Source organism: Macrotis lagotis, chromosome 2, assembly GCF_037893015.1.
Source record: "Macrotis lagotis isolate mMagLag1 chromosome 2, bilby.v1.9.chrom.fasta, whole genome shotgun sequence".
Taxonomy (NCBI): domain Eukaryota; kingdom Metazoa; phylum Chordata; class Mammalia; order Peramelemorphia; family Peramelidae; genus Macrotis; species Macrotis lagotis.
In genome coordinates, this window is record NC_133659.1 from 250,682,601 (window position 1) to 250,706,003 (window position 23,403).

Here is a 23,403-nt window from a genome sequence, read left to right on the forward strand (position 1 = left end):
TGACTGTAATAATTCTAGGAGTTTTCATTTTGGGAACTTTCAGAAAATAGTAAGTGGATATTTAAATTGGTGTTTTATTTATCATTTGTTGTATTATTTCTAGGATTCCAGGACAGTTTTCTTTAATTATTTTTTATAATATGATCTCTAAATTCTTTAATAAATTTTAATAAAAGCTTTTCAGGTACCTTAATAATACTTAAATTATCTCTTCTGGATCTATTTTCTATGCATATTGTTTTTCCAATGAGGTATTTCACATTTTCTTCTATTTTCTTGTTGTTTCTTGATGTCTCACTGAGTTATTACTTTCTATATGCTCAATTCTGATTTTTAATACTAATTTTCTTTAATGACCCTTTGTACCTTTGAAATTTGGCCAATTCTGTTTTTAAGGAGTTCTTTTCTTCAGTGAATTTTTCTATCTCCCTGTCCAATTGGCCAGTTTTGTTTTCAAAAGAATTCTTCTCTTCAGTAGATTTATGTCTGTTTTAGAATTTGCTTATTCTGCTTTTCAAGGTATTACTTTCTTTAATTATTTTGTAACTTCCTTTACCAAACTCTAGGCACTTTCTTGCATCATTTTTATTTCTTTTCCCCATGTTTCCTCTGCTTTTCTAATTTTTAAAATCCTTTTTTGAGCTCTTCTGGGACTTGAAACTAATTCACATTTTTCACTGAGGCCCTGTAACTATTTTGATTTCGTTGTCATCTTCTGAGTCAGTATTTTAATCTTTCCTGTCACCATAACAACTTTCTATAAGTTTCTTTTCTTTGTTAATTTTTTTTTTACTCTTCACTAATTTTTTTAGCCTATTTCTTGTCTTTTAACTCTATGTCAAAATTGGACTCCACTTCTGGGTTGGAAGGGACACTGTCCTAAATTTCAGATCTTTGGGGCAACTACTTTAAATTTTTTTTTTAGATTTTTGCAAGACAATGGGGTTAAGTGGCTTGCCCAAGGCCACACAGCTAGTTAATTATTAAGTGTCTGAAACCAAATTTGAACCTAGGTCTTCCTGACTCCAGAACCAGTGCTCTACCCACTGTTCCACCTAGCTGCCCCTGTGCAGTTACTTAAGAAGTAGTTCTGGTGGGGTTTACATTCTTAGAATCTAAGAAGTTGTTTTTTTCTACTCTCCTGGTCTGTACTCTGGTCTTTGAAGAACTACAAACTTTGATGTGCTAATGTTCTTCCTTGCCTGGGGACCCAGGATCTATGATCCAGATCCTCATATGACAAAGTTCTTCAGCCAATACCAGCAAAGGAATTCCTGTAATCCCCTTTGAATAGTTGTTGACTTCCTTAACATCTGTGGCCAAGTGGAAGCGAAATGACTCAATGAGACATCAACAAGCAATAAAACAAAGTGAAAAGAACTAAAAAAATAAAAGAATATGTAAGCCATCTCACTGGAAAAAAACAGCTAACCTGGAAAATATATCACAGGGATCCTTTAAGAATCCTGAAAACTTTGGTTAATAAATGAATCTAGATATCATATTACAGGAAATTATTTACCTTGTTAGATTAGAATCAAAGGGTAAAATAGAAAGTGAAACAGTCCACTGATCACTTTCTTTTTTTTAGATTTATTTTTATTAAAGATATTGAGTTTTACAATTTTCCCCCAATCTTACTTCCCTCCCCCCACAAAGAAAGCAACAGTCTTTACTTTGTTTCCATATTGTACCTTGATCCAAATTGAGTGTGATGAGAGAGAAATCATATCCTTAAAGAAGAGACAAGAAGTCTACGAGGTAACAAGAACAGACAATAAGATATGGTTTTTCTTAAATTAAAGGGAATAGTCCTTGAACTTTGTTCAGACTCCTTTATGGACAACCCAAAATTGTTCCTGATTCTTGCACTGATGGAATGAGTGAGTCCTTCAAGGTTGATCATCACTCACATGTTGCTGTTAGGATATGTAGTGTTTTTCTGGTTCTGTTCATCTCACTCAGCATCAGCTCATGCAAATCCCTCCAGGCTTCCCTGAAATCCCATCCCTCCTGGTTTCTAATAGAGCAATAGTGTTCCATGACATACATATACCACAGTTTGCTAAGCCATTCCCCAATTGAAGGACATTTACTTGATTTCCAATTCTTTGCCACCACAAACAGGGCTGCTATCAGTATATATGTGCAAGTGATGCTTCCAAGGGCAAACCTTTCTTATCATCTCTTCAGGGTACAGACCCAGTAGTGGTATTGCTGGGTCAAAGGGTATACTCATTTTTGTTGCCCTTCGGGTGTAGTTCCAAATTTCTCTCCAGAAAGGTTGGATGAGTTCACAATTCCACCAACAATGTAATAGTGTCCCAGATTTCCCACAATCCTTCCAACAATGATCATTATCCTTTCTAGTCATACTGGCCAATCTGAGAAGTGTGAGGTGGTACCTCAGAGAAACTTTAATTTACATTTCTCTAAGAACTAATGATTTGGAGCAATTTTTCATATGGCTATGGATTGCTTTGATCTCCTCATCTGTAAATTGGCTTTGCGTATCCTTTGACCATTTGTCAACTGGGGAATGGCTTTTTAGTTTAAAAATATGACTCAGTTCTCTGTATATTTTAGAACTGAGTCCTTTGTCAGAATCATTACTTGTAAAGATTGTTTCCCAATTTACAACATTTCTTTTGATCTTGGTTACAGTGGTTTTATTTGTGCAAAAGCTTTTTAATTTAATGTAATTGAAATCATCTAATTGGTTTTTGCTGATGTTCTGCAACTCTTCCTTAGTCATAAAATGCTCCCCTTTCCATAGATCTGACAGGTAAACTAGTCCTTTATCTTCCAATTTGCTTATAATATTGTTTTTTTATGTGTAAGTCCTGTAACCATTTGAATATTATCTTGGTAAAGGGTGTGAGTTGTTGGTCTAATCTAAATTTCTTCCATACTAACTTCCAATTATCCCAGCAGTTTTTATCAAAGAGGGAGTTTTTATCCCAATAGCTGGACTCTTTGGGTTTATCAAATGGCAGATTACTATAATCATCTCCTGCTTTTTCACCTAGTCTATTCCACTGGTCCACCACTCTATCTATTTCTTAGCCAATACCAAACAGATTTGATGACTGATGCTTTATTATATAATTTTAGATCATGTAGTGCTAAGCCACCTTGTCTTGCACTTTTTTTCTTTAAGCTCCTGGCAATTCTTCACTTTTTATTTATCCATATAAATTTACTTACAATTTTTTCTAACTCATTAAAGTAATTTTTTGGAATTTTAATTGGTAGGGCACTAAACAGTTTAGTTTTGGTAGAATTGTCAATTTATATTAGCTCTAGCTATCCATGAGCAGTTGATATTTGCCCAGTTATTTAAATCTGTTTTAATTTGTGTGAGAAGTGTTTTCTAATTGTTTTCAAAAAAAATTCTGAGTCTGCCTTGGCAGATAGACTTGCAGGTATTTTATATTGTCTGAGGTTACTTTGAATGGCATTTCTCTTTTAAGCTCTTCCTGCTGTATCTTGCTAGTCATATATAGAAAAGTGGAGGATTTATGAGGGTTTATTTTATAACCTGCAACTTTTCTAAAATTGCTAATTGTTTTCTGTAGTTTATTGGATGATTTCTTGGGAATCTCTAGGTACACCATCATGTCATCTGCAAAGAGTGAGAGTTTTGTCTCTTCCTTCCCAGTTCTAATTCCTTTACTTTCTTTTTCTTCTGTAATTGCTGAAGCTAACATCTCTAATACAATATTGAATAGTAGTGGTGATAATGGGCACCCTTGTTTCACCCCTGATCTTATTGGGAATGCCTCTAGTCTCTCCCCATTGAATATAATGCTTGTTGATTGCTTCAGGTAGATATAATTATTATAGGGAACAGTCCATTTATTCCTACACTCTCTAGTGTTTTTAATAGGAATGGATGCTGTATTTTGTCAAAAGTTTTTCAGCATCTATTGAATAATTTCTGATAGATTTGTTGTTGATAGAATTGAGTATACTAACAGTTTTCCTAATATTGAACCAACCCTGCATTCCTGGGATAAATCCAACTTGATCATAATGTATTATCCCCTAGTGATAACTTGTTGTATTCGTTTTGCTAAGATTTTATTTAAGATTTTGGCATCTATATTCATTAGGGAGATAGGTCTATAATTTTCTTTGTCTCTTTTAAGTCTATCTGGTTTAGCTAACAGCATCATATTGGTTTCATAGAACAAGTTAGACAGAGTTCCATCCTTCCCTATTTTTCCAAAGAGTTTATATAGACTTGGAACCAGTTGTTCCTTAAATGTTTGGTAGAATTCATTTGTGAATCCATCAAGCCCTGGAGATTTTTTTCTTAGGGAGTTCAATGATGGCTTGTTGAATTTCTTTTTCTCATTTAACCTGGGCAACTTATATTTTTGTAAATATTCATCCATTTCACTTACATTATCAAATTTATTGGCATAGAGTTGGGCAAAATAATTTTGAATAATTAAATTTCCTCCTCATTATTGGTGAGTTCACCTTTTTTATTTATGATACTAGCATTTTGGTTTTCTTCTTTCTTTTTTTAATCAAATTTACCAGAGTTTTATCAATTTTATTGGTTTTTTCATAATACCAACTTTTAGTTTTATTTATTAATTCAAGTTTTTTTATTTCAATTTTATTAATTTCTCCTTTAATATTTAGAAATTCTAAGTTGGAATTGAGGATTTTTGATTTGTTCTTTCTCTCATTTTCTTAGTTGCATGTTCATTGATTTCATCTTTCTCCAGTTTATTCATGTAAGCATTTAAAGCTATGATATATCCCCTGAGAGTCACTTTGAGTGAATCCCATAGGTTTTGGTATGTTGTTTCATTATTATCATTATCTAGGATAAAATGGTTAATTCTTTCTATAATTTGTTTTTTGGTCCACTCATTCTTTAGAATGAGGTTATTCAGTTTCCAATTTGTTCTGGTTCTGTATCTCCTTGGCCCAATATTGCATATGACTTTTATTGCATTGTGATCTGAGAAAGATGTATTCACTATTTCTGCATTTCTGCAGTTGATCATTAGGTTTTTATGTCCTAGTACATGGTCAAGTTTTGTATAAGTTCCATGCACTACAGAGAAAAAGATATATTCCTTTCTATCCCCATTCAGTTTCCTCTATAAGTCTACCATATATAATTTTTCTAACAATCTATTTACCTCCTTAATTTCTTTCTTGTTCATTTTATGATTTATTTTATCTAAATCTCAGAGTGGGAGGTTGAGGTCTCCCACTAGTAGAGTTTTGCTGTCTATGTCTTCCTGTAGTTCTTTCAGCTTCTCCTCGAACAATTTGGATGCTATCCCACTGGATTCATATATATTTAGTATTGAAATAACTTTACTGTCTATGGTACCTTTTAGGAGGATAAAGTTTCCTCCCTTATCTCTTTTAATGCTATGTATTTTTGCTGCTACTTTGTCTGAGATAAGGATTGCTACTCTTGCTTTTTTTTTACTTCACCTGAAGCAAAATATATTTTGCTCCAACCTTTTACCTTTACTCTGTATGTATCTCTCTGCTTCAAATGAGTTTCTTGTAAGGAACATATTGTAGGATTCTGGTTTTTAATCCTCTCTGCTATTCACATACATTTTAAGGGAGAGTTCATCCCATTCACAAAGTTATGATTACTCTTTCTTTATTGCCCTCCATGCTATCTTCCCTGTTTGTATTTTCCCCTTCCCCCCTTATCCATATTTCCCAGTATTTTGTTTCTGAATACCACCCCCTTCAGTGTGTTTGCCTTCCTATATCACCCCTCCCCTTTCTTTCACCTTTCCCATTTCCCCTTCCCTTCCTTTAGTTAGTTCCCCTTTCCCCTCCCACTCTCCTTCCATGTCTCCATCCCCCTCCCCTTTTCTCCTTTTAATACATGAATGGTTAGATGTTTTATAAGTTAACTGAGTATGTGTAGGTTGACTTTAAGCCAAGTCTGATGAGAAGAAGATTAAGTTGTTTCTCATCTGCTCCTTTCTTCCCCTCTATTATCATAGGTATTTTGTACCTCTTAGTGTAATGAGATTTACCCCATTCGATCTCCCCCCCCATCTCGTTCCTGTCCTCCTTTTTAAGGAGGTAGTGTTTTTTTTTATCATTCCATCTGATTCATTGAAAATTCTGAGTATCTATCACTTCTAGTTAAGTATATATTCTATCTAATAGAGTTAAAATTCTTGAGAGTTATTAGAGTCTTTCTCCCAAGTGGGGTTAAAGCCATTTACATCTCATTAGATAACAGTCTCATTGATAGACCATAAATGTCCATCATTTCTGGCTAGGTATATTCTGTCTGTTAGAGTTACAATTCTCAAGATTTATGAGAATCTTGTTCCCCTGCTGGGATATAGCCAGTTTCAACTTATTGGAGAGCAATCCTTTTCCCGACCCCCATTTTTTTTACCTTTTCATGTGTCTCTTGAACCTCCTGTTTGATGTCCAAATTTTCTGTTTAGCTCTGGTCTTTTAAAGAAGAATTTTTAGATTTCTTCCATTTTGTTAAATGTCCATCTTTTTCACTGGAAGAGAAGGCTCAGTTTTGTGGGAGAGTAGATTCTTGGCTACATTCCAAGCTCCCTTGCTCTTCTAAATATCTTATTCCAGGTCCTTCGATCCCTTAATCTTGATACAGCCAGGTCCTGCATGACCCTTACTGTGGCTCCTTGATATTTAAATTGTTTCTTTCTGTCTGCTTCCAGGATTTTGTCTTTTATCTTATAGTTCTGGAATTTGGCCACCACATTCCTTGGTATTTCCATTTTAGGATCTGTTTCTGGAGGGGATTGATATATTCTTTCAATAACTACTTTGCTCTCCTGTTCCATGATATCAGGGTAGTTTTCCATCACTAGATCCTGTAATATTAAGTATTAAGTCCAGGCTTTTTTTTCTCTTCAGTGTTTTCAGGAAGTCCTATAATTTTCACATTGCCCCTCCTTGATCTATTCTCGTGGTCAGTGGTTTTGTTGATGAGGTATTTTACATTTTCTTCTGTTTTTTCTATTTTTTTATTTTGTTTAACTGTTTCTTGCTGTCTCATGGAGTCATTAGTTTCTGCAGACTCCATTCTTTTTTGTAGGGAGGAGTTTTTTTCTCATTTTGCATTTGTCCAATTGATGATCTGAGAGATTTATTCTCATTTTTATTTGTCCAATTGAGGATCTAAGAGATTTATTCTCATTTTGTATTTGTTCAATTGTATTTTCTAAGTATTTGTTTTCTTTTTGCAAAGTATTAATTTTCTCTCCCAAGTTTTCCATTTGATTTTTAAGCTCCTTCCTTAATTTTTCAAGGAAGTCTTTCTGTGCTGAAGACCAGATCATATTCTTTTCAGAGGTTCTAGGTCTTTCTGAGTTAGTGTCTTTCCCTTCCAAGAATTTTTCTGTGGATCCACCTTTCCACTGACCCTTCTTCATTTTGCTAAGACCTTGAGTTGGGGAGGGGCTGGTTCACAGGGGTTGGGATTGCTAAAGGCTTTACTTACTGAATGCAATTTCTCTGGATGGCCAGTTGGAGGTGCTGGTTGCTTTCTCTGGAGTGTCTGTGACCTTGATTGAGGCCTCCCTTTGTTTGAAGGGAGGAGTTGGAGCTATTGAATTCTTTTGCCTTCAATCAGTGGTGCTCTTTACCCTGGCCTGAACTCATTCCTCTCTGGATTGTCAGAGGGTCTCACACACCTGTGCCTGAGGCAGAAGTAGTCTGCTATTGTTTGTTCTGGGAAAAGGCCTCAGCAGCAATGGAGGCATGGACTCAGAGTTCCTCAGACCAGAGTAGCCCATTGTTGGTGTCCAGAGGTCTCCTGCTCTGGGACTCTCCCCCAACCCTGTCGGCAAGCTCCAGAGGGACAGCACCAACACAGTGCCTCTACTCCCTAGTTGACTCAAGCCCCTGCCATCTGGCCCCACTGCTGATCCAGAAGGTTCTGGTCTGGGGCCCTCAGACTCCTGGCTCCAATTTACCTGCTAATCTGGCTGATCTGGGGCTTATCTGCCCTCTGAGCTCAGACTCACCCACCTGAATTCATTCAATGCTGCTGCAGGAGACAAATCCTGAGGTAGATGTTCTTTCTCCTGGCTTTTCTTTCTGGGTTTTGTGGGTTGGATTTCTGTTAAGAGGTTTATTTCATATGATAGATAGGGAAAGGTCAGGATACTTTAGAACTGTGCCTTTCTTCTCTCTGCCATCTTGGCCGGAAGAAATCTCCACTGATCACTTTCTAAAAGAGTTCCCTGAATAATCCTAGATCCCCCTAGATTATTCCTTGAATAATCCTAGATCTCTCAGTTTATGTAAGAACTATTACAAGGGGGCAGCTAGGTAGCACAGTAGATAGAGCACAGGCCCTGGAGTCAGGGGTACCTGAGTTCAAATCCAGCCTCAGACACTTAATAATTACCTAGCTGTGTGACCGTGGGCAAGCCACTTAACCCCATTGCCTTGCAAAAAACAAAAAAAAAAACCTATTACAAGTAGCCAGAAAGAAATAATTTAAATATTATGGAGCCACAATCAGGATAACACTTGGAAGTTTTGAAATATGATAATCCAGAAGGCAAAGAGTTAGATTTATAACTTTGAATCACCTAACCTGTGAAACTGAGAACAGTCCTTCTGGAGGAGACAATGGATATTAAAACAAATTGATGACTTTGGGGCATTCCTAATTGAAAGACCAGAATTGAAAAGAGGAACATATAGATCATTTTTTTAATTTAGAAAAAAAATCTGTTCTGAATTTAAAAATCACCAAATAAAATGAATACTTTTATAAATATTTAGTAGATCAGAGAAAAATAAGAGAATTTTATAGGAAATTACCTATCTGTTATATAGAGCTTGCTTCTTGTAAAATATTAAATACAGCATGAAACTTTAAAAACTGTCCTGCTTATCTGATTTTTTACTTTTATTTTGTTCCTCTTGAGCATAAAAAAAGAAAGAAAAAGAAAAGGCTTTTGATTTTTTTTTTCTAAAATGCCTTCCTTCCACCCAGGAAACACATTAGTTGGAAATTGCATTATGCTTCAAAACTGAATATGCTTACTTTGCTCTTCAGACTGGATCATCACACAGAGAGTAGAGTATGGGTTGTCTGTGTTTTAAGCAGTGAGATCAACATGCTTTTTTCCCATTTTCCTACCAGCTACATATACTTTCCTTCAGCTACATGGAGACAAGACTTCTCCATGTCTTTTCATTGCCTGTACCTATGATATGCATCCTCCTCATTTCTGCTTTGAAGAATTTTTCATTTCTTTCAAGGAAAGACTCAAGTTCCACCTTCTAAACAGAACTTTTCTTAATCCTCCTAACTTCAAGTGTCCTCCTTTTCTAACTACTTTTTATTTGAATATCTTTTTACAAATAAGTATCATCTACAATGATAACATGTTAGCTGCTTGCTGTAGAATAAGGGTAGTCTCATATTTTATCTTTGTTTATACCACTTCACGGTGTTTGGTACATGAATTAGTATTTATGAAAATGTCTATTTCGTTATTTACTCAAAATTCGGAACTCTAACCCCTAAATCCTGATGATGTCCCTGAAAGTGCATAGTTTTTAAAAATGTCAAAATAATCAGCTATTATAATTGTTCAGTACTTGAAGTTTCTGGTAATTAAAAGAAAAAGTTCATATTGAGCTTATTTTTATTAAATTTCAACAGTTTGAAACATTTGAAAGCAAGATCAATTGATAATCACATACCTAAACTCAAACTACCATGATTCTTTAGACAAAACATAATGTATGATAATTTTGTCCAGTTGTGACTGTGATTAGATCTGTTTACAATAGCTCTTATGACTCACATTCCAGGAAAATAGATTTTTTCATTTTTATTTTTATTTTCCAGGAATCAAGTAAAACCACAGGATCACTGTATTTATATTTGAGTTTGCATCAAATTTTTTCATTTGGAATAACTACTTTTAAAGGAAAAAATAATTTTTTGTTTATTTTAGTTCAGATTTCAAATTTTTCCTAAATCACTTAATAAGAATGGTTTTAAACTCAAAAAATTTCATTTTTTCCCTTCATATACCTTGAAAGTCAGTATTTTTTAATGGATAGAGAACTAGTTTTGGAGCCAAGAAGAACTAAATTTCAAACCCATCTCTGACATGTATTTGACTATATCAACCTAAATAGTTTATTCTACCTTTCAGAGCTCTAAGAAAAACCCAAGAATATAAATTTCAGAGTAGGCGCCTACTTAAATGAGTAGAGTAAATTTCCTTTTCTGGAAATTTCTTATAGCACACCTATATCCTATAATTTATCAAAATATTCTTTTAGTATATGATATTCTTACAAAGAATTAAATAGGGGCAGCAATGTGGCACAGTCGATAGAGCACTAGCCCTGTAGTTAGGAGGACCTGAGTTCAGTTTTGGTCTCAGACTCTTTTTTTTTTTAGGTTTTTTTGCAAGGCAAATTGGGTTAAGTGGCTTGCCCAAGGCCACACAGCTAGGTAGTTATTAAGTGTCTGAGACCAGATTTGAACCCAAGTACTCCTGACTCCAAGGCCAGTGTTTTATCCACTACTCCACCTAGCCGCTCCCCTGGTCTCAGACTCTTAATAATTGCCTAGCTATGTGACCTTGGGTAAGTCACTTAGCCCTATTGCTTTAAAGAAATAAAATTTAAAAAATAAATTATAAAACCAAAGAAATAAAACACTTTTCAAAAATGTTTTCATAAATTCAAAGATGGAGGGCAAGATTCATTTAACATCTTTCTCTTTCTAAGTTAGAATACAAACTGTGAATTATTTTTCAAATTAAAATAAAATCAAAATTGCAGAAGTTCAATTTCAGAAGTTCATGGTAGGTTAAATTTATTGACAGACTTGTTGTCAAAGGCCTATAATCATTTATCTCACTAGAATAATTATTAGTTACTTCAGTTCCACTAGAGTACTCTTCTGTTGCCTTATTTAGGCATTGAGATGCTCAAAGTATAAAGATATGATATGTGTGTATGTATACATATATACATATATTTGTGTGTATGTGTGTCAATTTATATGTGTATTGTGTATATCTATGTGTGTATATTTCCTCAAGGAGTGAAAGTCATGACAAAGTCTATGGAAAGGCTTTGGTCATTTGTTTATCATCCAAAGTCTAAACCCCAAGGTGATGGATTTATTTTACTAAGCATGACAATTGCAGGGAGTTTGAGGAGCAGTGAATAATGATGAAGAATAAGCAACTAGATTGTTCACTGGGTTGGGAATCAGGAAGACTCCTTATTTCAAATCTCTGACCTTAGACACTTAATAACTGTGTAACTGTGTGCAAATCACTTATTTGCTCATCTGTAATATGACAAATGACTTTAGTATCTTTGCCAAGAATACTTCAAATGGAACTTAATTGAAAAACTGAACAACAATATTAAGCAACAAAAATCTTTCTAAAAGAAATAAAAAAGTCCTTTTAAAGGACTATTCATTTTCAGGATTGCTATGTGTGCATGTTGTGATCTGTGTGATTTTTGCTCAGATTGTCTCTATTGACAAATGAACATAGGCCAACTGAGAGGCAGTTTGGAAAGAAGAATGACTTTAGATTCAAAGGGTCTAGATTTTAATTCTTGATCTTTTCATTATTTATCTATGTGAACCTGGGTAGATAATTTCTTAAGCTTCAGCTTCATTATTTATAAAATGAAAGAATTGAACTAGAACACCTTTTAGCTCTTGATGCCTCTAAAACTTTGATACTATATCCTAGCCCCTGATCCTCTCTCCAGGGATATGCATTTGCAGAAATGTGACCTGTATCCAGTCAGTAGCAGGACCCATCAGAAAAACAAAACAAAACAAAACAAGAAACTCACAGAAAAAAATGTAATAGGAAAACCCTATATCATTATAGTTAATAGGATTTCTGAGCCTCCTTTCACCTTTAAAAGCATCAACCACCAAGCACCAGTAATAACCCTGGAAATCCAGGAATGAATTTTGATTAGTCAAATCATAAAGGTTTTACTAAAAACTCTTACCAGATGCCAGAAACTGTCCTTAAGCCTTAGAGATACATAGAAAAACAAAGGAATTTCTGATCTCAAGGAGCCCATATTGTAATAAGGGAAACGATATGCAAATAACTATGCATACAAGATACATAGAGGCTAAATTGTAAGTAATGTCTAATGGAAAGCACTAGGATGGAGGGACACTGACTGAGACTTAAAGGAAGCCAGGAGTTAAAAAATGAAGAAGTAAAACATTTCACGCACAGAAAACAGGTGAAAAATTGCATTGAATTGCTCTGAATTGAGAGATAAGGTAAATTGCATAACGAACCTCAAGGCCAGTGTAGCAAGATAATGACATACATGGAGAAGAATAAAATGTAAGAATACTAGAAAAGTGGGAAGGATGCAGGATGAGAATGACTTTAAAGCCAAACAAAGGTATTTGGTTGTAGAGGTAATTATCACTGAAATTTATTATAGTCCTACTTTTGCTTTAGAAAGATCACTTTGAAAACTGAGAGGAAGATGAACTGAACTGAAATGAAATGGAATAAATATTTGCTAAATATCTAATATGTGCTAAGTATTATGGTAAGCACTTTACAATTGTTTTCTCATTTGATTTCCATACCAACTCTGTGAGGTGGTGCCTCAAATGATTTCCATTTTACAATTGAGATGCTTGAGGCAAACAGGTTAAGTAACTTTTCCAGGGTCACAGAGTTAATAAATAAGTATTTGAGGTTGAATTTGAATACAAGTCTTCCTAATTCTAGGCCCTGTGCTCTAGTTCATCTTTTCTGAATACCACATGAGTGCTCTGAATTATACAGTGTATCTTGTTCTCAAAGTAATTTTTAAAAATTTCCAACAAGGGGGTGGTGGAGCCACAATGGCAATGTGAAGCTAGGAATTTCCAGAAACTCATTCCCCAAAAAACTCCAAAAGCTGTCAAATTATGACTCTAGCCAAAATTTAGAGGGGCAGAACCCACAGAAAGACTGAGTGATACAATTTCCCAGTCAATGACAACTTAGAAGTTCCATGGGAAAGATCAGTTTCACCAGGACCAGGAGCTGGAAAAAGCCACTGTGAGTGCAGCCACAACACAGCTGGGCCAGGGGCCTAGCTCCCTGGGGCACTTAGATCTGTGGCAGAAGATGTGGTTTCCAGACATCCTGGTCCCAGGATCACTAGGAACAGTGGGAAGGGGAGGTGAGAGAGCTCTGCCACACTAGAGTGAGTGCAGAGAGGAGCTGCAGCCTCAGAATAGCCCTGCAGTAAGAACCTGCAGCAAGAGTTATCAGATCCACCCAGCATGTCCAGAGCTCTCAACCCATAGATGGTAAAGGGGTTGGGGAGACTGCAGAGGCCTCTCTACTCTCCCTGGGTCAGGATTCAGCTGTTAGCCCACACTCAGATCCGGGTTGCAGTTTGGGCCTCCATACACCACCATAGCTGATCAGGGACCATCCTGACAGCTCCAGAAATAAGGGAGGGCATGAACACACACAATAGAGCAGTCATAGCCTCTCATAAGATCTTGGAGGAATTAAGTTCCCTTTGGACCTTAAAACCCAAAGCCTTGGAAGTGCGGTAAATCAGTCATAAGCTGAGGAAATAAGCGACAACAGAAAAAGAATAATCTGACCATAGAAAATTACTTTGGTCCCATGGAGGATAAAATACATACTCGGATGATGACAAAACCGAAGCTTCTGTATCCAAATCCTCCAAGAGAAATAATAATACAGCAAAATTGCCCTGAGATCCTAGAAGCAGAGGGTAAAATAGAAATTGAGGGAATTCACCAATCACCTCCTGAAAGAGATCCCTAAAGGAAAACTTCCAGGAATATTATAGCCAAATTCCAAAACTCCCAAGTCAAAGAGAAAATGCTAAAAGCTTCCAGAAACAAACAATTCAACTACCATGGCTCTATAGTCAGGATTACATAGGATCTGGTAGCATCTGCAATAAGGGCTTATAGGGCTTGGAATATGATATTTTGGAAGGCAAAAGATCTTGGTTTACAACCAAGAGTCAACTACCCATCAAACCCAAACATCTTCTTTCAGGGGAAAAGATGGACTTTAAAACTTTCCTAGTGAAACAATCAGAGCTGAACAGAAAGTTTGATCTCCAAGTAGACTCAGATGAACCATAGAAGGGGTGGTCAAGAAGGACTAATTATGAGGAACTTAATATATTCCTGCATGAGACAAAGATACTGATAACCCATATGAACTTTCTCATTTATAAGAGCAGTTAGAAGGAGCATATATAGACAAGGGACAGGAAGGAGCTGAATATAATGGTACAATATAGTAAAAAGATGGAGTCAATAGGTGATAAAGGAAAGTGCTGGGAGGAAGAGAGGAGAGGAAGAAGGGGCTAAGATATTTCACATAAGAGTCAAGAAAAAGCTTTTTCAATGAAGTGGAATGGGGGAAGGCAAGGGGGAACGAGTGAACCTTCATTTTCATCACACACTTAATAGGGTATAGAAATCTACCTAACCCTAGAGAAAAATGAGAAGAAAGGGATGGGATAAGGGGGAATGGGGGGGAGGGGAGGAGGAATAGGTGATAGAAAAGAGGGAAGATCATGGGACAGGGCACTCCAGATATAACACACTTTCGAACAGGTAGAGAGTGAAAGGAGAGAGAGAATAGAATAAATAGAGTGGGATAGAGTAGAGGGAAATACAACCAGTAATAGCAACTGTGGCGAAAATATTGAAGCAACTTCTTTGGTGGACTAACTCATCCCAGAGACAAGAGCCATTGGAATCTGAACACAGACTGAAGTATATTTTTTTCTCTCTCACTATTCTTGAGGTTTCTCATCTTTGTTTATATTTACTCTCACAAGATTATTGTAATAATATAAAATAAATAAACCAAAAAAAAAATTTCCAACAAGGGACTTTTTCTATTGTGTATAAAGACGTCACCTCAACCACTTTGTAATACTGTTCATTCCGAAAACTAAGGTTCTAGAAGAGTAGCTGAAATTACTTTCCATAAAATTCTTCCATAATGATTTATAATTGATGCATTAGAATAAATGTAAACTGAACAAGGTTTTGTTTCTTTTTAATAGACAAGCATCAGTATGAATTGTTTGGTGAGCAACATAGAGAGAAATAACTTAAATACTCTAGCTCTCAAACTTTGAACTTGCAGATACTTAAATAGCAACTTATGAGTATATAATATTTTAATTAGAGTCTCATTTTATCAAACTATGTCTAAAATATTATGTCTGAAAACAAAATAATCAGCAAAGATGAAACACCCTCTAATTCTTTTCATGGATATTTGTGGATGGGAATCATAGTATTAACAATTACTATCCTTGATATAGCACTATAAATTTTGCAAATTGCTTTATATATGTTATTTTGTTTGGTCCTCACAATAACCCTGTCAAATAAATGCTATTATTTTCATTTTGATTATGAAGAAATTAAGACTGAGAGAAATTAAATTACTTTTTTTTAGGTTTTTTGCAAGGCAAATGAGGTTAAGTGGCTTGTCCAAGGTTACACAGCTAGGTAATTATTAAGCGTCTGAGGCCAGATTTGAACTCAGGTACTCCTGACTCCAGGGCCAGTGTTCTATCCATTGCACCACCTAGCCACCCCAGAAATTAAATTACTTGCATAAGGTCACATAACTAAATAGGATTTGAATTCAAATTTTTATAACTTGCTCTTTCTGCTATGTTACATATCTGCCTATGTTAATGCTGTTCTTTACACTCTAGCTATCTCATAATGTCGTGAAAAAAGTGTAAAGTGCTATGTAAATGTATATTATTATTATTTTAAGAACCAATATTATTTTTCCATCCCAGCCTTAACAGAATGTAATTTAACCTGCTGGTGAAATACAATGTGAATGCAATAGCATTACAAATCTAGGTAAACTATTCTCTTATCCCCAAATGTGTTCTTAAAATCCTGTTATCATCCCCATTTTGATTCTCTTGGGAGATAAATGGTTTATGTGATTACAAAGTAATTTTCAAATTTATTAATAATAAAACATAAATATGTATATACTATAATTTAGAGTTGTTCTTTTTCAGGGAATGTCATATCATATTCTTTAGTTTGATGAAAAACTAAGACATATGCCTTGAAGTACTTGAGGAAAGGCATATGATATGGTAATTGTGGTATGTTTTCTGGAAGAGGTTGACTGTTAAATTTATATTTAGATAAACCATCAATTCATAATAGCTACATTTCAATTTATAATGCCTATATGTTATCAACAATAATAATATTTAGCATTTATATTGTACTTACTGTGTGGTTGTCATGCTTGCTATTGTAAGTTGTTTGTAGTTATTATTGCATTTGATTGCTCAGCAGCCCTAGGAGGTAGGAACAATTTTTATCTCCTATTCCTATACGAAGAAACCAAGGCAAACAGATTTAATTCACTGGACTCAGTCACACATCTAGTAATGTCAGAAACCAGATTTGAATTCCAGTGTCCTCCTGACTTCAGAAATATCTACTTCACCACCTAGCAGTTTCATTAAAGTTAGAAACATTCATTAAATAGCTACTATATGCTATATCTTGTGCTATTTCTTGGCACTTGGCGTTCAGCAGCTCTCCTCATTTCTTTTGGATTACTTGCTTCATATTTTTAAATAGTAATGTAATTATCTTTCTTTAAAGCATCAGAGACTTCTGGATATGCTTGATGCAGAGAAAGAACAACTTACAGAAAAACTAAAAGAAGCTTTGACTCAACAATCTCAAGATCAGAAGGTAAGATTCTAAGTACTATCTGTTTGGAAAAAATAGGCCTCATTTCCTCAGATAGTAGATCTAATATCTATTGAACTATTTTATGCTTTACAGGAAATATTGGAAAAGTGTTTGGCAGAAGAAGTGCAAAGAAGTAGAGATGCATTAGCAACTGCAGCAAAGGTACTATCATATATAACGATTTGAATAATATTATAACATAATTTAGTCTTTAAAAGTGAGTGATGTTTAAGAAAAGTGAATTGGCTAATTTTATAGACTCTTTTCTTATAACTTCATGCTAGGATGAAAGAGCCCCCCCCCCATTTCTTACTTACTTTTAATTCAACAAATTTAAATGTCTAAAATTCAATTCTTTTTTTAATATCCTTTACCTCAAGGACTCTCTATTAAGGTAAATATCATGTAAACAGAAAAGTAAACTTGAGATAAGTTGAGAAGAGAAAGTATCCTAACCACTAAGCTACAAATAAAAACTTTAAATGCAATGTGGTACTTGGAATAAAGCTGAAGGGGGAAATAAGGATTCTAAGAATTAGATAGATTCAGTTGAATTGCCTAAATGAAAGGCCAATGAGTAGTTCAGCAGCTCCCCAGGTGCCGACAAGGCAGAGACTTGCCTAGTTAATGCCTTATTTTGAAGTAACAGAGCCCACGTAGGACAAAGTGATGTAATTTTCCAGCACAAGACAGCTTGGAGGGTCTCTAGGGAAGCTCTATTATTCTTGGATGATAGTGAACCCATTCCAGCACAGGCTGCATTGGTACAGACCAGGCCCCAGTAAACCAGAAGCATGTCTTGGGAGTGACTAAATTAGTGACGGCATTGGTGGTTTGTGAAACTCAGAGATCACAGTCAATAAAGGGGTCAGGCAATTTGGAAAAAGAAGATTATAGGGGTCCTTTTGTGAGCTAGGGGCAGAGCTCTGTTCTATTGGCAATACATGCATCTGGGTCTCAGTCCCAGGGCAAGGAGGGGCAGTATCATATCAGAGATTGCCACAGCAAGGGAAAGAGGATCTTGGTCCATGTTCCAGAGGGGAAAGAATACTTGTGATATCTCACAGCCCAGTGCATAATTCAGAAGAATGGGAAACATACCTCTCTCTACATCCTACTTACTTGGAAAAACTGAATACATGCAGGTCTGCAGAATGACCTCTGAAAACAAATGTATAAGAAATCCTGAAGCTTGGTACAGTACTCCCTCAAATCTGGGAGAAGAACCTTACTTTAACATAGAGTTAAAAGTCAAGAAATAGTTTACATACTTCCAGGGTGGAGCCAAGATGGAGCCATGAAGCTAAGAAGCTCCCAGAACTTTTCACAGAATAACTTTAAATGAAGCCTCTACACAATTATTAAAATTATTAATCCCACCATAAAAAAGAAAAAAAACATGAAACTCAACTCAATAGATCATGGAGGATCTTAAGTAAAGAGCTATCTCTTCTGCAAGAAAGGGGAAGTAGATGGGAGAGTGGGAAACCCAGGGAAAGGTTCATAGTCATAGCGCAGTTCAGGTCCTGGCTCAGTAAGACAGCCTGGCAGCAGGCCAGCAGTGAGGGTCCCAGCTCCATATCAGAAGACAAAGTCTGCACTCCTTGGATGTTGGGACAACAGAGAGGAGTGGATCGGGAACAAACTACTGCATAGGGAAAGCCTTAGCATAAAGGAGGAAACAAATCTTTGCATTAAGCAACACGTGGGCTGCACAGGCAATAACTTGGCAAGCGATTAGCTAGGGAACAGATCCCAGCCCAACACAAAAAGCTTGGGTTTGTACTCCCTGTACCCCAGTAACAGAATTTAACTATCAAACTGAGCCAAAAAGACCCAAAAAGAGTGCTAACCATAGAAAGCTACTATTCTGATCGAGATGAAAAATTCTTCTCAGAAGAGGAAAGCAAAGACAAAGTGCCAGCATGTGCAGCCTCAAAGGAATTCGTGAATTAGTCTCAAATCCAAAAAGAACTTGGAAGAGCTCAAAAAGGATTTTTAAAAAGAAAAGAAGTTAAGAAGAAAAATGGGGGAAAAAGAAATGTAAGATAAGCAGAAAAGTTAAGAAAAATTGACTGGGAGAGCAGAGCCAAGATGCCAGCAGGAGAAGAGTATCTCTTAGCACTTGAAATATTTCAGAAACCTTAAAATTTTGACTAACTAAATTTTCAAGAGAGAGAACTCACAGAAAGATCCAGTGAGACAATTATCCAGGCCAAGGTAACCTTGGAAAAAGTGGGAAAACTGAAGGTTGGAGGGACAGCACCACATCAGAGCAAAGGACCTTCAGTCTCCTGGGAATAGCCCCAGGGTGCCTGGAAGTTCCAGCTCCCTGCAGCAGAAGCAATTTCCTGAGCTGCACACCAGGGAGCACCAAGTACAATTTGGAAGATGAGCAGGAAGACTTCTGCCAGAGCAAGCACGAAGCCCAGGTCAGTCTAGGTCCCTCCCAGCCCAGCTGTGGTACTCGGTGCAGCCCAGATCCCAGAAGACAGAAGCAGGCCCATGGAGCTATCCAGCAGGGAGCCTCCAGGCAGCTGCACCCTGCGTGCTCAGCCCACTGAAGGTAAGAGAGTAGAGGGAGATTGCCAAGGGCTATCCTCTGTCCCTGGAACAGGACTCTGGGGCTTTGACCACATTCAGATCCTGGTTGCAGTCTAGGCCTCCCCATAGAGCTGGGAATCCCCTCACAGCCCTATGGCAGAGGGGTGAGCTTGTTGTCATTCATAGACCAGGAGAGCAGTCAGAGACTCACACACTAAGGTCCTTTGAGGGGGATATCCCAATAATACTCAAAAGCTCAGGAAGCACCCCAAAACCAGGCACAGGCTAGGGGAATGAGTAAACAGAATAAAAGGAACCTGATCATAGACAAAGGCACACTTTGATGCCATGGAGTACCAAAATACTCAATCTGAAGATGAGAAAGTCCAAAGTTTATGCATCTAAAGACTCCAAGAAATATAGAAGTTGGGCTCAGGCTATGACAGAATTAAAAGAAGAGTTTGAAAAGCAAGTAAGGGAGATAGAAAAAAAATTGGGAAATGAAATGAGAGAGATGCAGGAAAAAAATAAAAACGAAGTCAGCACATAGTCAAGGAGATTAAAAAAATGCAGAAGAAAATAACATGGTAAAAACCAGCTTAGGTCAAATGGATAAAACAATTCAAAAAGTTATTGAAGAGAAGAATTCTTTAAAAGCAAAATTGGCTAGATGGAAAAGAGGATAAGAAAGCTCTCTGAGGAAAACAGATCCTTCAGATGTAGAATGGAGCTAAAGGAAGCTGATTATATTGCAATAAATCAAGACACAATAGTACAACACCAAAAGAATTAAAAATTAAAAGAAAATGTGAAACATCTCATTGAAAAAAAAACAGCTGATCTGGAAAAATAATTATAAAATTGTTGGGCTACCTGAAAGTCACGATCAAGAAAAGAGCCTTGACCTCATTTAAAAAAAAATTCTACAGGAAAATTGCCCTGATATCCTAGAAGCAGAGGGTAAAATAGAAATTGAGATAATCCACTGATCTCCCTCAGAAAGAGATACCCAAAAAACAACCCCCAGGAATATTATAGCCAAGTTCCAGAACTCCCAAGTCAAAGAGAAAATATTACAAGCAGCCAGAAGGACACAATTCAAATATCATGGATCTGCAGCCAGGGTCACACAGGACTTAGCAGGGTCTACATTAAGGGCTCATGGGGCTTGGGATATAATATTCCAGAAGGCAAAAAGAGCTTGGAATGCAACTGAGAATCAACTACCCAGAAAAACTGAACATCCTCTTCCAGGGGAAAAGATGGATTCTCAATGAAATAGAGAAATTTCAAATGTTCCTTTTGAAACGACCAGAGCTGAACAAAAAGTTTGATCTTGAAGTACATGACTCAGCTGAAACATAAATAGAGTGAATGAGAAGGGTAAATTATGAGGGACTTGATGATGAACTGTGTGTATTCCTGCATGGAAAGATGATACTGATAATATTCATATAAACTTTCTAATTTAATAGAATAGGTAGAAGGAGCTTTTATAGATGAGGCACAGGAGAGACCTTAATTTGAAGATATATGGTAAAAATGGGGTCAGTGGGTGAAAGGAAAATGTACTGGAAGTAAGAGAAAAGAGAGTTAGAATAGCCTAAGATATTTCATATAAAATATATTTCATATAGCTTTTGCAATGATATGGAAGGGGTGAATGCAAGGTGGAATGAGGCAGCCTTCATTCTCATTGGAAATGTCTCAGAGAGGAACCACCATATACCTTCAATAGGGTATAGACATCTAGAAGAAAAGGAGATGGTAAGGTAAGGGACTGGAGGGAGGGGAAGGAGGATGTGGGTGATAGAGGAGAGGGTAGATCATAGGAGAGGATAGTCAGATATAACACATTTTCTTTTTTACTTTGTGCAAGGTGCTGGAATTGGGTGGTCTGTCCAGGCCATGGGACCAGGTTATTGTTGGGTCTCTGGGGTGGGATGAAGACTTGGGGCCTTCTGGCCCCAGAGCCAATGCTCTGTCCACTGTGCCACTTGGCTGCCCAACAGAACATTTTTGAAGAGGGACAGAGTGAATAGAGAGAGAAAACATAATATAAATGGTAGCAGGGAGGAATGGATGGAGGGAATTACAATCAGCAGCAGCAACTGTTGGAAAAATATGGAAATGACTGCTATGAAAGTCTTATGATAAAGTGATCTACCCGAGACAGTTTTGATGGTATCAGAACACAGACTGAAACACATTTTTTTCTTTCTTTTACTTTATTTCTCATGAGGTTTTATATTTTTGTGGGAGGATGTAGTATTATGTTTATTCTTAAACAAGACTATTTGAGTAATGTGTAAATTTTTTTTAAAAAATCCTTAAGTAAAATCAAATCCCATTTAACTTGCAGAAAAAGAAAAAAAAAATTTAAAATTAAAGAAAAAAGAAAAATTGACTGAAGAAATCAACACTTTTAGCCATCTGGAAAAAGAACGTAATCATCAAAAAAACAAAATTGACCAATTTGAAAAGGAATGAATCCTATCCAAAAAGTAAAACTGACTAACTGGCAAAGGAAAACAACTCATTTAAAAGCAAAATTAACCAATTGTAAAGGGAAACACAAAAACTAACTGAGGGAAATAAAACCTTATAAATTAGAATTGCACAAAATGGAAACTAATAACTCTGAGATACCAAGATTCCATCAAACAAAACGAAAAAGCTGAAAAAATAGAAGAAAAACACTAACCAAGCTGGTTTTTAGAAAAGCCAAACAAGCTGGAAAATAGATCCAGGAGAGATAATTTAAAAAATTATTGGTCTGCCTTGATCAAAATAAGAGCCTCTAAAATACCTTTCAGGAAATTATCATGGGAAAATTGCCCTAATATCCTAGAATAAGAAGGGAAAAAAGTTCTTAAAAGAACCTCCAGAAGGAGATCCCAGTATAAAAACTTCAAGGAATACTGTAGCCAAATTTCAGAATTGTCAAGTAAAGGAAAAAATACTGCTAACAGCCAAAAGGAAGCAATTTAAATATCAAGGAACAACAATCAGAATTACACAGGATTTATCAGCTTCAACATCTCAACCTCAGTAGACCAGGAATATGATATTCTGGAGGACAAAGGACTTTCAATTACAACCAATAGTCAGCTACCTTGCAAATTTTAACATTTCTTTTCAGGGGAAAAGACAGATTTTTCAATAAAATAGGGATCTTTCAAAATTTTCTGATAAAAAAAAACAGAAATGAACAGAAATTTTTATCTTCAAAAACAAGACTTTAGAGTTCCTTAAAATAAAGCTAAAAGGAGAGGAGAAAAAAATACTTGTCAGTAATGATAAATTATATACATGCCTACAAGGGAAGATAACTCTTGAGAATTGTATTTTTCTTAGACTAGATAAAAGAAAAATACTTAGAGAGAGGGCCTAGGTATAGGATGACTATGATAGTTTTGAACCTTTAACCAATACTTCAGCTAACGAGGGTTGAATATAGTTGGAGGGTCTGGGTATAAATGGATCATGAAGCAATATTACTTATGAGGGTTGTATTTCTATTGGGACAGTGGGATGGACTGTACATTTAGGGTCTGTACCTAAATAAATCATGATGTGATTTTGAAATACTTGATACTTTAGTTGACAAGGATTGTATAGGAATAGAGGGAGAGAATTTCCTTAGGGATTTTGGACATAAATAGATCATGACATGATTTTGCTTTACTTGATACTTTAGCTCATGATGATTTTACATCTGTAGAGGGCCCTGGAAAATAGGCTATGGAATAAATTGATTAAAATTTGATGATATTTATAACTTGAGACAAATATTTCTATTGAAATAAGATGGGAGTATACTGGAAGAAAGACTGTGGAATGTACTGGAACAGAGACGTGGGTATGAAGTGACTATAAAGCAATGGTGCTTATAAATCAATCAGTCAACTCTTGACAATTGTACTTCTACCAGGAGAGATAAAAAGAATATATTTCACCAGAGAGGTTGTGGGTTACAAGATAGGATTAAAACAATAAAGACATGAAAATAAGGATTCAAGTAGGAGAAGGCTAGTCATTAGAGGAGAAATTACGGCACATGAAGAGGCACA

At 36.0% G+C, this 23,403-nt stretch overlaps 1 protein-coding gene across 5 annotated transcripts in view; it reads left to right on the forward strand.

The window, feature by feature from the left end:
• CCDC91 (coiled-coil domain containing 91) overlaps positions 1 to 23,403 on the forward strand; it is a 414,466-nt gene that overhangs the window by 333,762 nt on the left and 57,301 nt on the right. For all 5 annotated transcript variants that reach the window (XM_074225704.1, XM_074225703.1, XM_074225707.1 and 2 more), the window contains 2 exons: positions 16,694 to 16,786; positions 16,880 to 16,948. In XM_074225704.1, coding sequence (XP_074081805.1) covers positions 16,694 to 16,786; positions 16,880 to 16,948 — 162 coding nt within the window. The remainder of the gene's footprint in view (positions 1 to 16,693; positions 16,787 to 16,879; positions 16,949 to 23,403) is intronic.